The 14404-nt window shown below is 39.9% G+C and overlaps 2 protein-coding genes across 2 annotated transcripts in view; both read left to right on the forward strand.

The window, feature by feature from the left end:
* Positions 1 to 3698: 3698 nt before the first annotated feature.
* LOC109964116 (26S proteasome non-ATPase regulatory subunit 4-like) lies at positions 3699 to 11264 on the forward strand. Its single transcript, XM_020607187.1, has 10 exons — positions 3699 to 3799; positions 4857 to 4997; positions 5080 to 5194; positions 5536 to 5622; positions 6009 to 6077; positions 6208 to 6423; positions 6764 to 6872; positions 6993 to 7130; positions 10682 to 10737; positions 10829 to 11264. Exons 1-10 carry the CDS (start codon positions 3774 to 3776, stop codon positions 10997 to 10999), a joined length of 1128 nt encoding a protein of 375 aa, XP_020462843.1. The 5' UTR covers positions 3699 to 3773; the 3' UTR covers positions 11000 to 11264.
* Positions 11265 to 11855: 591 nt separating this feature from the next.
* Positions 11856 to 14404, forward strand: part of znf687a (zinc finger protein 687a) — a 9796-nt gene continuing 7247 nt past the window's right edge. Inside the window, 2 exon segments of the mRNA XM_020607186.1 lie at positions 11856 to 11947; positions 12454 to 14403. Of these exon segments, the coding sequence (XP_020462842.1) occupies positions 12475 to 14403 (1929 nt within the window). The 5' untranslated portion in view covers positions 11856 to 11947; positions 12454 to 12474.

Raw genomic sequence — 14404 nt, forward strand, 5'->3', positions numbered from 1 at the left:
AGGAACGCAAACACTTAAGAGCAATTGAAGAGTATAGCCTGCGTTTGTAGGAGTGAGTATTTTCCTGCGGGTTCTTGCACAGTTTGTGCGGGTTCACATTTTCGTGACTCACACTCCCAGTATTCCTGTTAATGCACATCCATTTCCCCTCAACAGCCCTTGCAAGCAGGGGGAACTCTGAGCAATCAATGGTCATTTTCAAATCAACACTTGCTGCTGTCTACTCTCCAAACCTGTATGCATTTCATTTACTGAATGTAGACAAAGTATTTGAAGCCAGATTTAGAAACGGCGAAGGGTTTGGTAATTGTGTTTCATGTTTTAAGTTATTCTGCTGGAAGCCACAGTGGTGCTGCAAAGGTCCAAATAGATCTTGCCACTGCTGAATGTACATTACAGTGTTTTTCTTATGTATAGTGTCTCTTATTAATATAGCAGATCACATTTGAACAGCCCTGCAGACCTCCCCTCTGATGTGACCATATGTGCTCAAGCATAAATGAATACAAAGAGAAGAGCTGTCGACAGCTTTGCTGGCCAGTAGAGGCTGTTACATGAAGTCCTGGAGTTAAATTAATGGAAGAGGAATCATTTCAAGCTGCTGTCCATTGTCTTGTCACATTTGGGCTTCTACATGTTTGTCCCTTCGCTACCGTGTGATGTATAACTGACATTTTGTATAGGTTAGTGTTGTAGTCACTGCCTTATCACTACAGCTGAAGTCCTCAAACTGCCATTTGTGTGTCTGGACCAAGCAGTCAGTTGTCAGGCTTTAAACAAATTTCAGATTTTAATGCAAACACTAGTACTCTCCCTTCACTTATGTGAATAACAAGCATTCAGTTCCTTGGTTTCCCTCTCATTATTCACTTGTGCTGGTTACTGAAATGACACAATCATCAGTTGTATGTAATATTACAAATCTTTTGTTGGCTCTTCATAAATATTGAGCTTTGTTTTCACAAAACTGTTTTGTGATTATCTTATTGTTTAGGGCACTAAAGCTACTGAAGTTGGCCCAAAGCTTTTTACCCACCGGGATATTTCTGATGCAGAAACACAAATCAGTACTGACTGTAGCAAGTCAATGGCTTAGACATAATGCCATTGAAATAATTGCCGTTTATGTTTGTTAGGCACATGTGGTCTGTGCAGCAGAGAGGGAGAAGGGGGAATGTGAGCTGTGAATATAGACAGAAGGAAAATTGCTCATCTCATCGGGGAGGATTCAGAACTGAGTCTTTTGTATTGTAAGCCAGGCATGGCACCAAAGACGAGTAGGGAGTTCCTGTGGAAGTTAACATGAAATAGTTAATATGAGAATTAAATCAGACACTCCTGCACAACTGTGTGAACTGATATGTATATGGCAATAACACTGGGTTGACCTGTGTTTCAAGGATCTAATATTAAACTGGAGTTTTTTTATTGTTAAACTTATGTCTGATAGGTTCTATCTGACCCAAACCTAGTTCCTGTAAAGATAACCTTTTTCCTCAAAGAATTGGCTTACCTTGTATCCCAAGACATTTCATTTAACTTTCTGTTCCTGTGAGATTCAAGTTCAATTCTCATAGAACCCGTTATTTACCACCTGTGTGTAGCTGGGATAATGTACTTGATAACTTAAGTATTTTTGGTATTTGCTGTAATGTAAAATATTGAACGTTTCAAACATCACAGTCGTATTTAGATGGCTGAGAGCAACAGCCACCAAAGAAAAACACTCCAAGAAAAGATTAATCAGAAACTTCCATATTATATTTTGTGACACTTAGATTTTGATGTTTTATGTTAACTTTTTTTTTTTATTTAAAATGGGTGGTACTGTGTAATTGCTGGATGCAGATTGGTTATGTATGTCGTTACACCCACAGCACTAAAGAAACATCTTCCTTTGATGTGTAAAGGGCGGTGCACTCAGTGTAGACACTACACTACATTTGAAGTAATGCAATATGAACCACAGTCTGCCACCTGTCATCTCTAAAAAGTGTATTTATTTCTATGATTGTTTGCTGTACTTTAGATGATCGTATGTATACTGACAGAAGGATGGTTGAAACTATAGTGTGTATTGCCTGTGAAGGGGGACTATTTGACAGATTCACTTTTTATATTTCCTGTTTAGATTGTGATATGATATATTCTCTCCATGACAATTCATGGGTCGCCCATGCTTTTTCTACATGAATGTTTCAGATGGCTCATGAGCCGCCTTGCTGGTTGTTCTATGCTTCAATTACTATATTTTTACTGTGTATGAATTGTGCATATGTACATAGGAGTCACAGAAATGCCTTCTCATGCAATATGTGCTGCCTGTTCCTCCTACCATATTTCAGTTATGTGGTGGTGATGTTTTCATGTTTGATTTTAAAGGATTAAACATATTTTTTAAATCTTGGCTTGTGTCCCTGTTTCTTATTACCTGTCTAGATTTGTGAATAGTGTTTTAAAAAGTATACCATAGTGTAATTGTTTGAAGAGATTTTAATAATCTCTAGAGGACATGCATCTGATACAGTGACTGCTATGACAAATGCAGCAACTAGGGTTTAACTCACTGTTTACTACCTTGTTAAATTATTTGTCTTCATCCATCAGTCTGCTTGTGACTGTTTACTCCAAAAACTTCATTTAAATGCATTACTCAGGTTAAGTGTCTGCCACATGCGGACTAATTGATTTGCTTAAAAAAATGTTTGCCTGATCTTGATCCTTTGAGTGGATTGCTGGTCAGACCCACAGCTGAGTCAACCTGTTGTCATAGTGCAAGGTGGCACCTGTTAGGTGAATCCCATGTCCTCTAGTTTCATCCACATTTCCCTCCACTTGCATCTTTTCCACGTGTCACCTAAGATACAAGGAGAAACTACAAGGAAAGGAATCAAGGAAACACATTTTAACTGACATGAAACAACCTTACCTCAGAGCACCAATAAGAGCTTTGGGATGTCCTTCATTATAGTGAACTCAAACAACCTCTGGGTCCATTGCAGTCCAAGGAATGATAAATGAATGGGTTTCACCCATTGAGTGCCAAGGATTTGGAGGAAATGAAAGCATCAGGAAGTCAGTGGACACTTCCTGAACACCAGGTAGTCCTGATTACATCCTTTGAATTAAGAGCACATTGCTGTGTGACAAAGAGAAAAGCCTGAACAGATGTACTAGCTCTGGAAGTACAGTAGGTCTATCATACTATATTATCAGTGTCTGCTTTATCTTTTCTTGTTACAATTTCCACACACCTGAGAGGAAAAATAGGTGCCCATTTTTCACCTTTATCCTTAGCCTTTGGAGAATGTGCATGCCACTGATTCAAAACATATAAGACAATTTGATAAGCTAAAGTTGTATGCACTATTTTGGTTTTATGAAGTACTTAGTAGGATGTGCAAACATTTGCATATGTCACAATTACTGTTTAATATTTCATGTTTTTGAAATAAAAGTAGCCGTGCAGTAAAAATTTAAGAAAGGCTAATTTTCAAAGGCCTGCTTGTTATAAGTGCTGTATTCACTTCTTTTCACTTAAAAACACACACAAAAAGAAACAAAATATAGGCTGTAATTTGCCCATAGAGATTATAAAATGTCATTGAAGTCTTTATACCTTTTGGAGCTAATTGTCCCCCACAGTTATTCATATATTACAAATATTAATAGTCATAACATCGTATGAAACTCAGTGTCTTTTTTCCTCCACATTATCTTTCATACATTACCCACAAACCATCACGATGACGTAGCAAACTGCAGACATCAAGATGGTGCTTGAAAGTACTATGGTCTGGTAAGGAGTTAGAAGTAAAAATGTAAAATACCAGCTTTATTCAAAATAGACTGTCACTTGATAAATTCAATACGTGTGTTTTTCATGCCGTCTGTCCGAAAACCATTTGTTCATGTTAAAAAAAAAAAGTATTTAGGTTACTAGAGCTATTCCGGACTCGAGAAACCTAACGTTGGCTAACGTTAGCTAGAAGGAGCTTTCAGCAGAGAGTTAACCAACATCTTTTTAGCCAGGTTACATAAGTTTAACAAGTTCTGTGTCTGCTAACGTTAACGCAAAACAGCGTAGTTTGTGGGAGCCAGCAGATTTAGTCTCACGTTGAATACACGTTGAATTAAGCCATTAATTGGCTTTGTTTAGCACGTTAGCATTAGCTAGCTAAAATAATCTCATTACTCATTGTCAAAACACAGCTGTTGCCTTTATTTGACATAAGTTAATAAATCAAGCTGAGATTTTACTCAGCTATTACAAGTAGACTCCGTCTTTCTGATACAAATAGAGAGACTACACAACAAGAAAAGTTTGTTTTGTTAAGTAATATGTGGATTTTATAAGGTACCAGTGTACTGCTGGAATATTGTTTTGTGTATTCATTATATTAGTTTGGGCAACGTCGATTTTTTTTTTATTACAGTTTAATCCATTGGTCTTGTTTTCACTAATGGTTTTATCAATTGAATAGCATAAAATAGCGAAAAATTGTCATTACAGTTTCACAAAGCTCAAAGTTACTCATTCATTGTTTGTTTTGTCCAACCACCAGTCCAAGACCGTGAAATATAAATTCACAACAATGTCAAACAACATAAATCTGCAAATCTTTGCTTCTGAGGGGGTGAAATCACTAAATGTTTGGTACTTCTGCTTCTTAAATGAATTCAGCAATTCATCATTTATCAGTACCCTGTCAACTGACCATTTGTTGCAGTGTCTACTTTCTTTAGGCTATGTGTCACTGTTTTCTCATCAGTTGCACATATCGTTATGGATATTGGCCCAACAACCAATATTTGTCCAGTCTATATAAATTATATTTTTTGTTCATTTTCTGTAGTGTGGACAATAGCGAGTACATGCGAAATGGGGACTTTGTGCCTACCAGGCTACAGGCTCAGCAGGATGCAGTTAATATTGTTTGTCACTCCAAGACCCGCAGCAACCCTGAAAACAATGTGGGCCTCATCACCATGGCAAAGTAAGAGGCAGTGATTTTGAATTAGTGTACTGACATTTAAAATATGATAATCTATTAACACAAGTGTCATGTCTCTGTGCAGCAACTGTGAGGTGCTGACCACACTGACTCCAGACACGGGGAGGATACTGTCAAAGCTGCATGCTGTGCAGCCTCGTGGAAACATCAGCTTCTGCACTGGCATCAGGGTGGCACATGTGAGTTAGTTTTTTCTGTATACACAGTGTAATATAAAGTACAATATTTTCTTGCTCCTGCAGGAGACCAATATAGGGGCTTGAAAACAGCTGAGATTTGTGAACTGAATTTTAGGAACATTACAACATGTGGAGAAATCAGTTCAAGTTACTACTCTAAATATAAATAGGCTTGTATCTAAAACACGAAGAAACCTTAAATTGGGCACCTGCCATTTGTTATCTTGTGAATTTACACTTGTGGTTTTCCTTCAATGTCTGTGGTGGAAAAAGATCTATTGTCTTATTTGTCATGCATTTGGTCACTTCATATGGTCTTCATTTGCTCTTTCTGTCTGTAGTTGGCACTGAAGCACAGACAGGGCAAAAACCACAAGATGCGCATCATTGCATTTGTTGGCAGCCCAGTGGAGGACAACGAAAAAGAAGTGAGCTACATTCTAACATAAATCATTGTGTTTGCATGTCATTAGTTGTCATGTAATCATGGAGGAGACTTTTAACAATAACAGACTATAAAGATAATCTATGATAAATACATTGTATGATAAATAGTGTGCTTTGAGAATTGCTGTGTATAGAAAGTGACTATAGTAACGCATTAATCTTCACACTATTCTTCAAGTCTTGAATATGGACTAACACAGTAAAAAAGATTTTCCAGGTTTACTGAGTGCTTCCTTCATGAACACTCTTCATCAAACAGGCATTTGTTCATCTGCATAACATCAGTGTACTAATATTATATGTCTGACCAGGCCTCCAATAAATGTAGTGTTTGGGGCAGAACTGAAGTATGTCTATTTTCTTGTAGCTGGTCAAAATGGCAAAACGTCTGAAGAAAGAAAAAGTCAATGTGGATGTCATTAACTTTGGAGAGGAGGTATTTTTTCATCAAAGCTCCACTCTCCCTCAGCTTCTTGAAAATCTAATGTGCTATTGTTTATATTGTTTTATTTATTTACACTGTTGTCCATGTGCTTACCAATACTCATTCTTTCCCATCCCTGCAGGAGATGAACACAGAGAAGCTGACAGCCTTCATCAACACACTGAATGGCAAAGAGGGAGCAGGCTCTCACCTGGTCACGGTGCCGCCTGGCCCTAGTCTTGCTGATGCCCTGCTGTCCTCACCCATCCTGGCTGGAGAGGGAGGTGCAGTGTTGGGCCTGGGTGCCAGTGACTTTGAGTTTGGAGTGGATCCTAGTGCAGACCCAGAGCTGGCCTTGGTAAGTGATTAGAAGAAAGAAGCCATAATAATTCATTGTACTACCATATGTATAATTCAATAATTTTTTTCTTTTTTGCCTGTAAAAGTCTTTGGGATTATTCATCCATATTGCTGTTTTTTCACAACCAACTTCTATACCACATTCTTTTTATTCTTTCTTAATTGTTTATCATGTCATTTTATTTGCTTTATTGTTGGGATTTAGAGCAATGCAGACTTCAGATGCTTTAAATACACATTTCAAATAAGATCAAACATTTTTAAGGTCAACTTGAAAAAAACCCCACATATCAGGTCCATTCATTCCTTCATTGTTTTCTTTCACTTTTTTTCTGAAGGCTCTGCGGGTGTCTATGGAGGAGCAGAGACAACGACAGGAGGATGAAGCTCGCAGAGCTGCTGTTGCATCAGCTGCTGAAGCTGGCATTTCCTCTCCTGCTGCAGATGGTTAGAGAAATGTCCACCAACTTGATTTACTATCATAGCTGTCCATTTCTGCCTAGTCTCTGTCAGTATGATGGGCAGAATATGAGTGTGTTCATGTGGCTAATTTTCCTTCCATTGCAGAGTCTGAAGCTGCCCTGTTGAAGATGTCCGTTCCACATACAGACTTGTCCACACCTGCTCTGCCAGACTTCAGCCGCATGACTGAGGATGAACAGATTGCCTATGCTCTGCAGATGTCCATGCAGGGAGCAGGAGCAGGTTAAATATGGATTTTGAATTTACTGAATTCAGGATACATCACAACATTATAAGATGCATAATTTATTTTTTTATTTATAGCAGGGCCTTCAGACCTTTTGTATATATTCCTCTTTCACCACATTGATTTTAAGTCTAAAAAACTAGTTTCTTCAAGAGATTAAGCTGTTGTCACATTAATCCACTTATAGGAGCCTTCTTATATACATCATTTTCATTAACACACTTATTTACTTTTCTTGCTGGTGCTATACTACATTAAAGTCATGGTAGAGAAAGTAGACAATCAAGTTTGTGTTTTCAACTTAGAAGTGTTCTGCATGTGTCTTTGCATTGTTTGTTTCTTGAATCTAAAATAAGTCTTGAACAAATGAAGACACTCCAGGGCCCGGTTTTTCAAAAGTAATCCACTAGGATTTTGGATAACGGATTGGATCAAATCTTGAAAATGGGTTTTTCAAAAGAAGAAACGGATTACATAATCGGATTAGATCATGTAATCCAATCTTGGTTTTGATCCGGATCAAACCTTCATTTAGGGTTTTTCAGAACTTTTTTGTAGGATTTGGATCACTTTGATCCAGAAAATCTGGATTAAACTGATCCCATCAGAAGGGTGGATTCAGCGTGGATTCCATGCCCAAAATGTTATGAAAACAAGCAACAGTAGGGACAACCCATAGCATATTACTCTGGCATTATAGGAGCAGGAACAACCTCCTGTTTACAAATTTTTAATTGCTGCTTTTTTGATTCATCAAATTTGTGAATGAATGATAACGCCACAGAGAGTGCCCAGGCAGCTTCGCCACAAGAGGTGAGGCTGAGTAAGGCTGGGTAAGTCATGTACTGTTGGTCTTGAAGGGAGGTGAACAATGTACTGTATGATAAGAATAATTTCTCTAATAAAGCGATCACAAGGCGTGAGCATATGCAATTAGAAGATGGTCACAGATGGATCAGAACACTATGTCCAAAACAAAAAGAGAAACATGATGCTGGGGAAAAAGTGTGAAAGAGATTGACATAGGAGGAGACAGGAGACTTAAATAGGATGGATGCCTTCCAGCCCAGTTTCACAGTCCTAACATCTCTGCATTCATTTATCAATATAGTATTTGATTCTTTTCCATAATGAATAGCTTCTGTACTTCCCTTTAAACTTTACAATATAATACACTATAGTGCACAATAAGGTTTCTGAGCCAGTCTTAGGATCCAGAATGGAGGGTGAGCACACGTCAGCCTCACAAAACTGCTTGATGTTCAAGTCACTATCAGGCCTGACACTGAGACAGTCCCGAAGTCTGGTTGCTCTGCTACAGCAGCCAGATGCCTCAAATAACCAGAAGTGTTTCTCGGTGCCTCAGTCCTGCCCTGGGTCCTTGGCAGGGCCTCCGTCTAGGTAGATCTTGAGGGCTTTCTCCTTGCGTGGCGAGTAGCTGACACGGTGTCCAGTCTTGAGCAGACGACTGCTCTCCTTCTTCATCAGCTCATTGCGCTCATCCTCCGACAGCTCTACAAGTTCCTCTGTGTTGTCCCTGCAATACAGGGAGTGGGGGTGGGGGGGCACGATGGCAACACTTGTCAGTACATGATTATTGCTCTGAAAATGCACATCATTTGATGTTCAATTATTAACCTGTGGATCCCTGATGACAGGTGTCAGAATGAGTAACATTACACTGACCGGCCACTTTATTAGGTACACCTGTACAAATGTATGCAATTCAGTACAACACTTCCACCTTAACATCTGTTTATGAAGCTCAAAATGTTTCAGTTTTTGGTGAAATTGTCATAAATGAATAAATTCTATTTTTATTATTGAGGTCATAGTAGAAGGTGGTGCTGTCATTACATAACTTTGACACTTGCATTTAAAAATAATGTGTATTATTTTGGGTTAACCATGTTTGTAATTAATTTATAAGGGAATCATATTTCTCTAATCTGAGATAATATAGACCATTTGAAGTTTTATATTGGCATATGCCTAATGAACACAATAAATACTTGGAGATATTCATAGTCCGGCAATAATGATGAGATTGACTGCTTGAGCATAGTCCTGTGTGTCTGTCAAATGATTTGCGAGGACAAAAACCTAAACCTGTGATAGGTGTGGCTTGTGTTCAATTGAGGCACAGACCAAATCAAATTGCGGTGGAAGAATCTTAAGGCCAGGGCAACAAAGGACCATGCTGAAGCCAAAAACCCACAAACAGGCAACAAGCCATTTAAGAGGGGGGATTACACAGATGTGGTCCTCGACATCATTGGAGGTGAGAAGTCGCAAGCTCTCCATGGTATTCAAGGTGTTGTAGGGGATGGCGAGCCTTGGATTGAGGAGGAGGAGGTGAATCTGCCAGTTCCTCCTGAGGCTGATCCAGAGAGCGTATTTATATTGAATCTCAGCTCTGTTCCTGAGGAAGAAGCTGGATCCTCATTGGTTGAGCCAGTGGTAGTTGCCACAGGATCTCAGAGCAAAGGCTTGAAGCGCCCTTCATCAAACAAAGATGATGATTACAAGGCACTTCTGCAAAAAGAGACTGAAAGGGCAGAAGCACAGCTTCATCTGGCAGAGGAACAACTGACTCTGACCAAACTGCAGCAAACCAAGGCCAGACTTGAGATCCGCCTCCTAAAGGCTACGCTCAGACAAGCTGGTCTCTCCACATCAGATGAGGAAGTCTGAAATTAGTGTGGAGTATTTGACATTAGGTCACTTTTCTTAATTCAATACATCTATATTTGAAACTTGTTATAAATATCCTCGATGTACAGTGTTTGTGTTGTAGGTCTCAGATGAGCGGACTGCTGGAAGAGGATGGGGTGGGGTTTTTCTTGTGTTTAGTTTCTTTTAAATGTGTGTGTTTTCATTTCAAATAATAATAAACGTATATTGACCCCACACTGGCTATTCTACTTGTTGCTCTTTACATATCTATAGTTCTACATTGTGATTTCCTATCCTGTTTGAGCACTGGTTATCCAGATTTGGTGATCCTGAAAAGTTCCTATCCGGATCAGATTGATCCAATCCGATGTTGCTTTGAAAAACTGGCTCAAGAAGTAAGCTGGATTACGTGATCACGGATCGCAAAAAAAGGATTACTGAATCCGGATCAATTTTATCCGGATTAAACCTTTTGAAAAACCGGGCCCAGAATATAGAGTATATATCCCTTTTATTAGATATGGCTGATTATAGTAATGTGAATATAAAACTGCTTTTTGAAGATGCTGGAATTGATCTCATTGGGGTATTTGTATTGACACTAATACAATTCATACAATTTATTCTGCCAGGTGGACACTTTATTGCCTCAAAAACACATATTCATCTTGTGATTAACCATTAAACAGCTCACATGAACAGTCTTTGCTAGTCTGCATTCCATATTTGCAGTGTATTTGATGTGCACACAATGCAGCATGAAATTGCAAGCTTTTTGCTTTTTGGACAGCGACATATCCAAGGTTAAAAATGACCACTTTTCTTTCTTTCTTTTTTGCTCAGTCAACATTTTGTTCCATTTTTCCTGCAGAGTTTGGTGCTGAGGACATGGACACTGGGGCTGACATGGATTCTAGTGAGGCGAAGGTAAGCACAAGCCTTTACTACTTCACATTTGTCATTTTCACCAGATTGAAATGTGCTTGGTAAAGATAATGATGTTTTTATCCATGTCTAGGATGAAGAGGACTATGATGTTATGCAAGATCCAGACTTCCTTCAGAGTGTCCTGGAAAACCTTCCTGGAGTCGACCCCAACAATGAGGCCATTCGTAATGCCATGGGCTCTCTGGCTTCCCAGACGGGGCCTAAACCTGATACCAAGAAAGATGAGGAGAAAAAGAAATAAATGTTCAGAGAGGAACTGAAGATATGATAATTACAAGAGCTGACAATTGCACTGCATGTTGTTCACAGTAACATATTTACTCTCCTACCGTAAGCATTTTGTTCACCTTTTTTAATGTAGCTGTATAAACTGTAAACAGCCTTTGCCTTTTCTGATTTTAGGGCCTATTCTGATTTCCACATGCTTACTTTTGAATCCTTTGTAATATAATGACTCAGTAAGATGGGCAGATTTCCTCAATAAATTTACAGAATCCAGATGGTAATTCATCTGATGCTTGACCTGATGCCTTACAGCTGTGATAGCTGTAACAGTTTAATCTTTACAGTATTAACAGTGGTTGACAAAAAATTAATGCTTTCACCTAGTTTACCTAGTTAAAACGGTTATTTTCAATGCCCTGTATTGAACAGCCGTAACATGAGACACAGTAAACCTATTACATTCAGTAAAATTTGGAAGATAATAATTGGACCAAACTAGTACATTTTATAACTTTCTCATGATGAGACTAGGAAATGGAAACTATATATTCATGCAATTTAAAAGCAGGTGGATGTGGTTTGACAGTAGCAATAGAATAACAATACAAAAAAACTCTTAAGAGTTTGACAGCAGGAAAGTGCTTATAATCTTTACAATCTGGCCAGATTTACAATAAAAACAAGTAGTAAAACCTTCCCTGGTAGGCTAGTCCTTCTAGTCGCAGTAAATACACACAAGAAAGTACATCTTGTATTCAAAATTATTTATTTGCTGTATTTTCCGAAATATTGTTTGAAAAGGTAACATTCTCGTATGATTTCGTGGGACGCCTATAGTTGATCAACACTGAACGGTAAATGTAAACACGTGGGAAGACCCTAAAAGGTCACTGTCGCGGGATTTGGTGACGGCACACGTAGGCGACCGCGAGGGAAGTCCGGAACCAACTTCGCTAATTAGCAGGTAACTTAACTGAAATTAAATGCAAGCGTGAGGTAATGTTAATTCAGTTACAAAAAACATAACTCGCATTACACATAATATATTAGGTCCACACTGGCCGACTGTTACACTAGTCTAATTATACTGTTGACTACTTCAGGATACTTGGGCGGTTGATGTTAGCCAGAGCAGCTAGCACAAATGCTAAAGTTTAGCTAGCCGTTAGCAGAAGCACCCACTTGTTGCAACATGACAGTTAAGTTGGTCATACTGAAAACACGTTTGTCAGACTTTTGTTGTATCTTGAGACCTGTTTGTTTTTATTCAGCTTCATCAAATATGAAGCAGAATAAGAACACCATGTAACGCATTTGACCAAACACGCCCGAGCCTCTTATGATACAAGCTGTTATCGATTCGGTCACATTTAAATGTTAACTGGCTTTTCTAGCTCAGCTCTGCAAATGTGTCGTGATTAGGTTAAAAATCACATTGTATTATCTATTATGTCTCTGTTGGATCGACAGGTTTTGAGACTTGTGCTGGCAATGGGAGACATGAAGACCCCAGACTTTGACGATTTGTTGGCTGCATTTGACATTCCTGACATTGATGCAAAAGAGGCCATCCAGTCAAGTCCAGAGGATGAACGAGATGAAGGGGGAACAAATGCAAATGAGAGAGAGAGGGGATCTCCGTCATGCTTTCCATGCCCCCCCATCTCCCAAAGTGACCCCCCTGTGGTCAGTGTTATTGTGAAAAACACTGTGCGATCTGAGTCTTTTGAAGAGAAGTATGTCCAGGATAAAACAGACAGTCCTTCAAGTAATGGCATAACCCCCCAGGTTCAGGTCAAGTTGGGTGACCTCACCTCACAGCTTGGTCCTGAACTGCCAGCTAATGCTGCTGTAGTGCCACAAGTTGCCAGTGGCTTTGAGGGATCTGTCCCCAGAGATCAGGAAGCATCCAACAGAGAGCCATGGTCTCGGAGTTCACCATTTAAGTCCATGCTAAATGATAATGAAAGAGATAAAGGAGCTGATGTTGGTTCAATCCAGCAAACGACTGATGTCATGAACAGTTTGAAGCCCCTTCTCTTTCCACAGCTGCCGACCAGTGCCGGTCCCATCTCCTCAACTCCTGCCTCCCCTCAATCTGTCAGCCCTTACATTTCTCCTCATTCCCCTCAGAAGGAAGAAGGTTGTCTCCTCAGTAATCTGTCCCCTCGCCCTTTACTACAAAATGGGACTATTATGACTGGAATTAAGCATGTTATGAACTCAGATGAAGAGGACTCAGAACCAGATATAGGAAGTCCCCTGGTAATTCAGGAGAGCCCAGAATCTTTAATGCCCCCCACTCCCAAATTTAAACGCAGAACAAAACTAGAGTCTGAGGTGCTTGGGTCTTCTGAAGCCACTTCACATCTTCCTCATCTCTCTTCTCTGGAATCTACAAAACCTAAACCACTTCATGAGGAGAAAGAGCAACATACTCCCTCCATTTCTCCCAGTTCTACAGCTCCTCAGCTACAGAGCTCTGAGAACTGCCTCCTCTCTGCCAGCACAGGCTCTTCATCTGTCCAAAGAGAGAAATACCCAGAGCATGTGATTGATGAGAGGGACTCACCTGAGAGCCCACCGCCCAGTGAGACAGGTCTTGTGGTCCCCAATAGAAGCAGCAGCCCTGATTTGACCCCAATCTCAGGTCTATCAATCAACCATGAAGACTTCCATCACCAAAAGGAGTTCATTGGAAGTGAGAATAGCAAAGAGGACAAGCCAGATGATACACAGGAGCAGTGTGAAAAGATGGCTGGAGATGGGGAAGATGTAAACAAGGAGAATAGCAGTGCTGGCATGTTATTTGAGGATACTGTGTCTGCTAGTGCAAGAGAAACTGTTTCATCTCCATTGCGCCCTCTCAAAGTTAAAATCAAAATGCCTACAGGCAGCATTACAAGGACCGTGACTGGGGTGGCATCTAAAAGAAGTGCAAGAGCCACTACCAGGGCTGTGGATAGTTTAAAACCATCACCAGAACATCATAATATAAAATCCAAGAGGGAGTTATCACAGCAGTCTCAGTCGCCCATAGTAGCAATGCCCCAGGATGCTTGTGCTGCAACAGTAGATGGTGCCAACTCAGTTAAAGAGAAAGCTGCAGTGGACACTAAACCTAAAGTTTCCCCCACATGTGTTAGCATCACAAAAACAGCAACAATGCCCTCAGTCTCTGTCTCCACTCCCAGAGTCAGCCCAGGTGGGGTTAGTCTGCGCAGCCTGGGTCAGAAAACTCTGAACAGTGGGATAATACTTCCTGTTCCTTCACCGCTACTCAATCCTCAAAGTAGTGGCAAACCAGCATCCATAGTCAACAGCACTGGGGCAATCATATCAAAGAGTCAGACCAACCTGGTAGAATCTTTCAACAAAATCCTCAACAGCAAGAACCTACTGCCCATTTACAAACCAAATC

Source organism: Monopterus albus, unplaced genomic scaffold (assembly GCF_001952655.1).
Source record: "Monopterus albus unplaced genomic scaffold, M_albus_1.0 scaffold84.1, whole genome shotgun sequence".
Classification (NCBI taxonomy): domain Eukaryota; kingdom Metazoa; phylum Chordata; class Actinopteri; order Synbranchiformes; family Synbranchidae; genus Monopterus; species Monopterus albus.

What these genes read in the sequence shown, in the direction of transcription:
- LOC109964116 (XM_020607187.1), top strand. Translation starts at nt 3,774, where the DNA reads ATGGTGCTTGAAAGTACTATGGTCTG. An exon ending in GGCCTCATCACCATGGCAAA is followed by an intron (nt 4,998 to 5,079) that starts GTAAGAGGCAGT and finishes GTCTCTGTGCAG; the next exon opens with CAACTGTGAGGTGCTGACCA. An exon ending in CTGGCATCAGGGTGGCACAT is followed by an intron (nt 5,195 to 5,535) that starts GTGAGTTAGTTT and finishes TTCTGTCTGTAG; the next exon opens with TTGGCACTGAAGCACAGACA.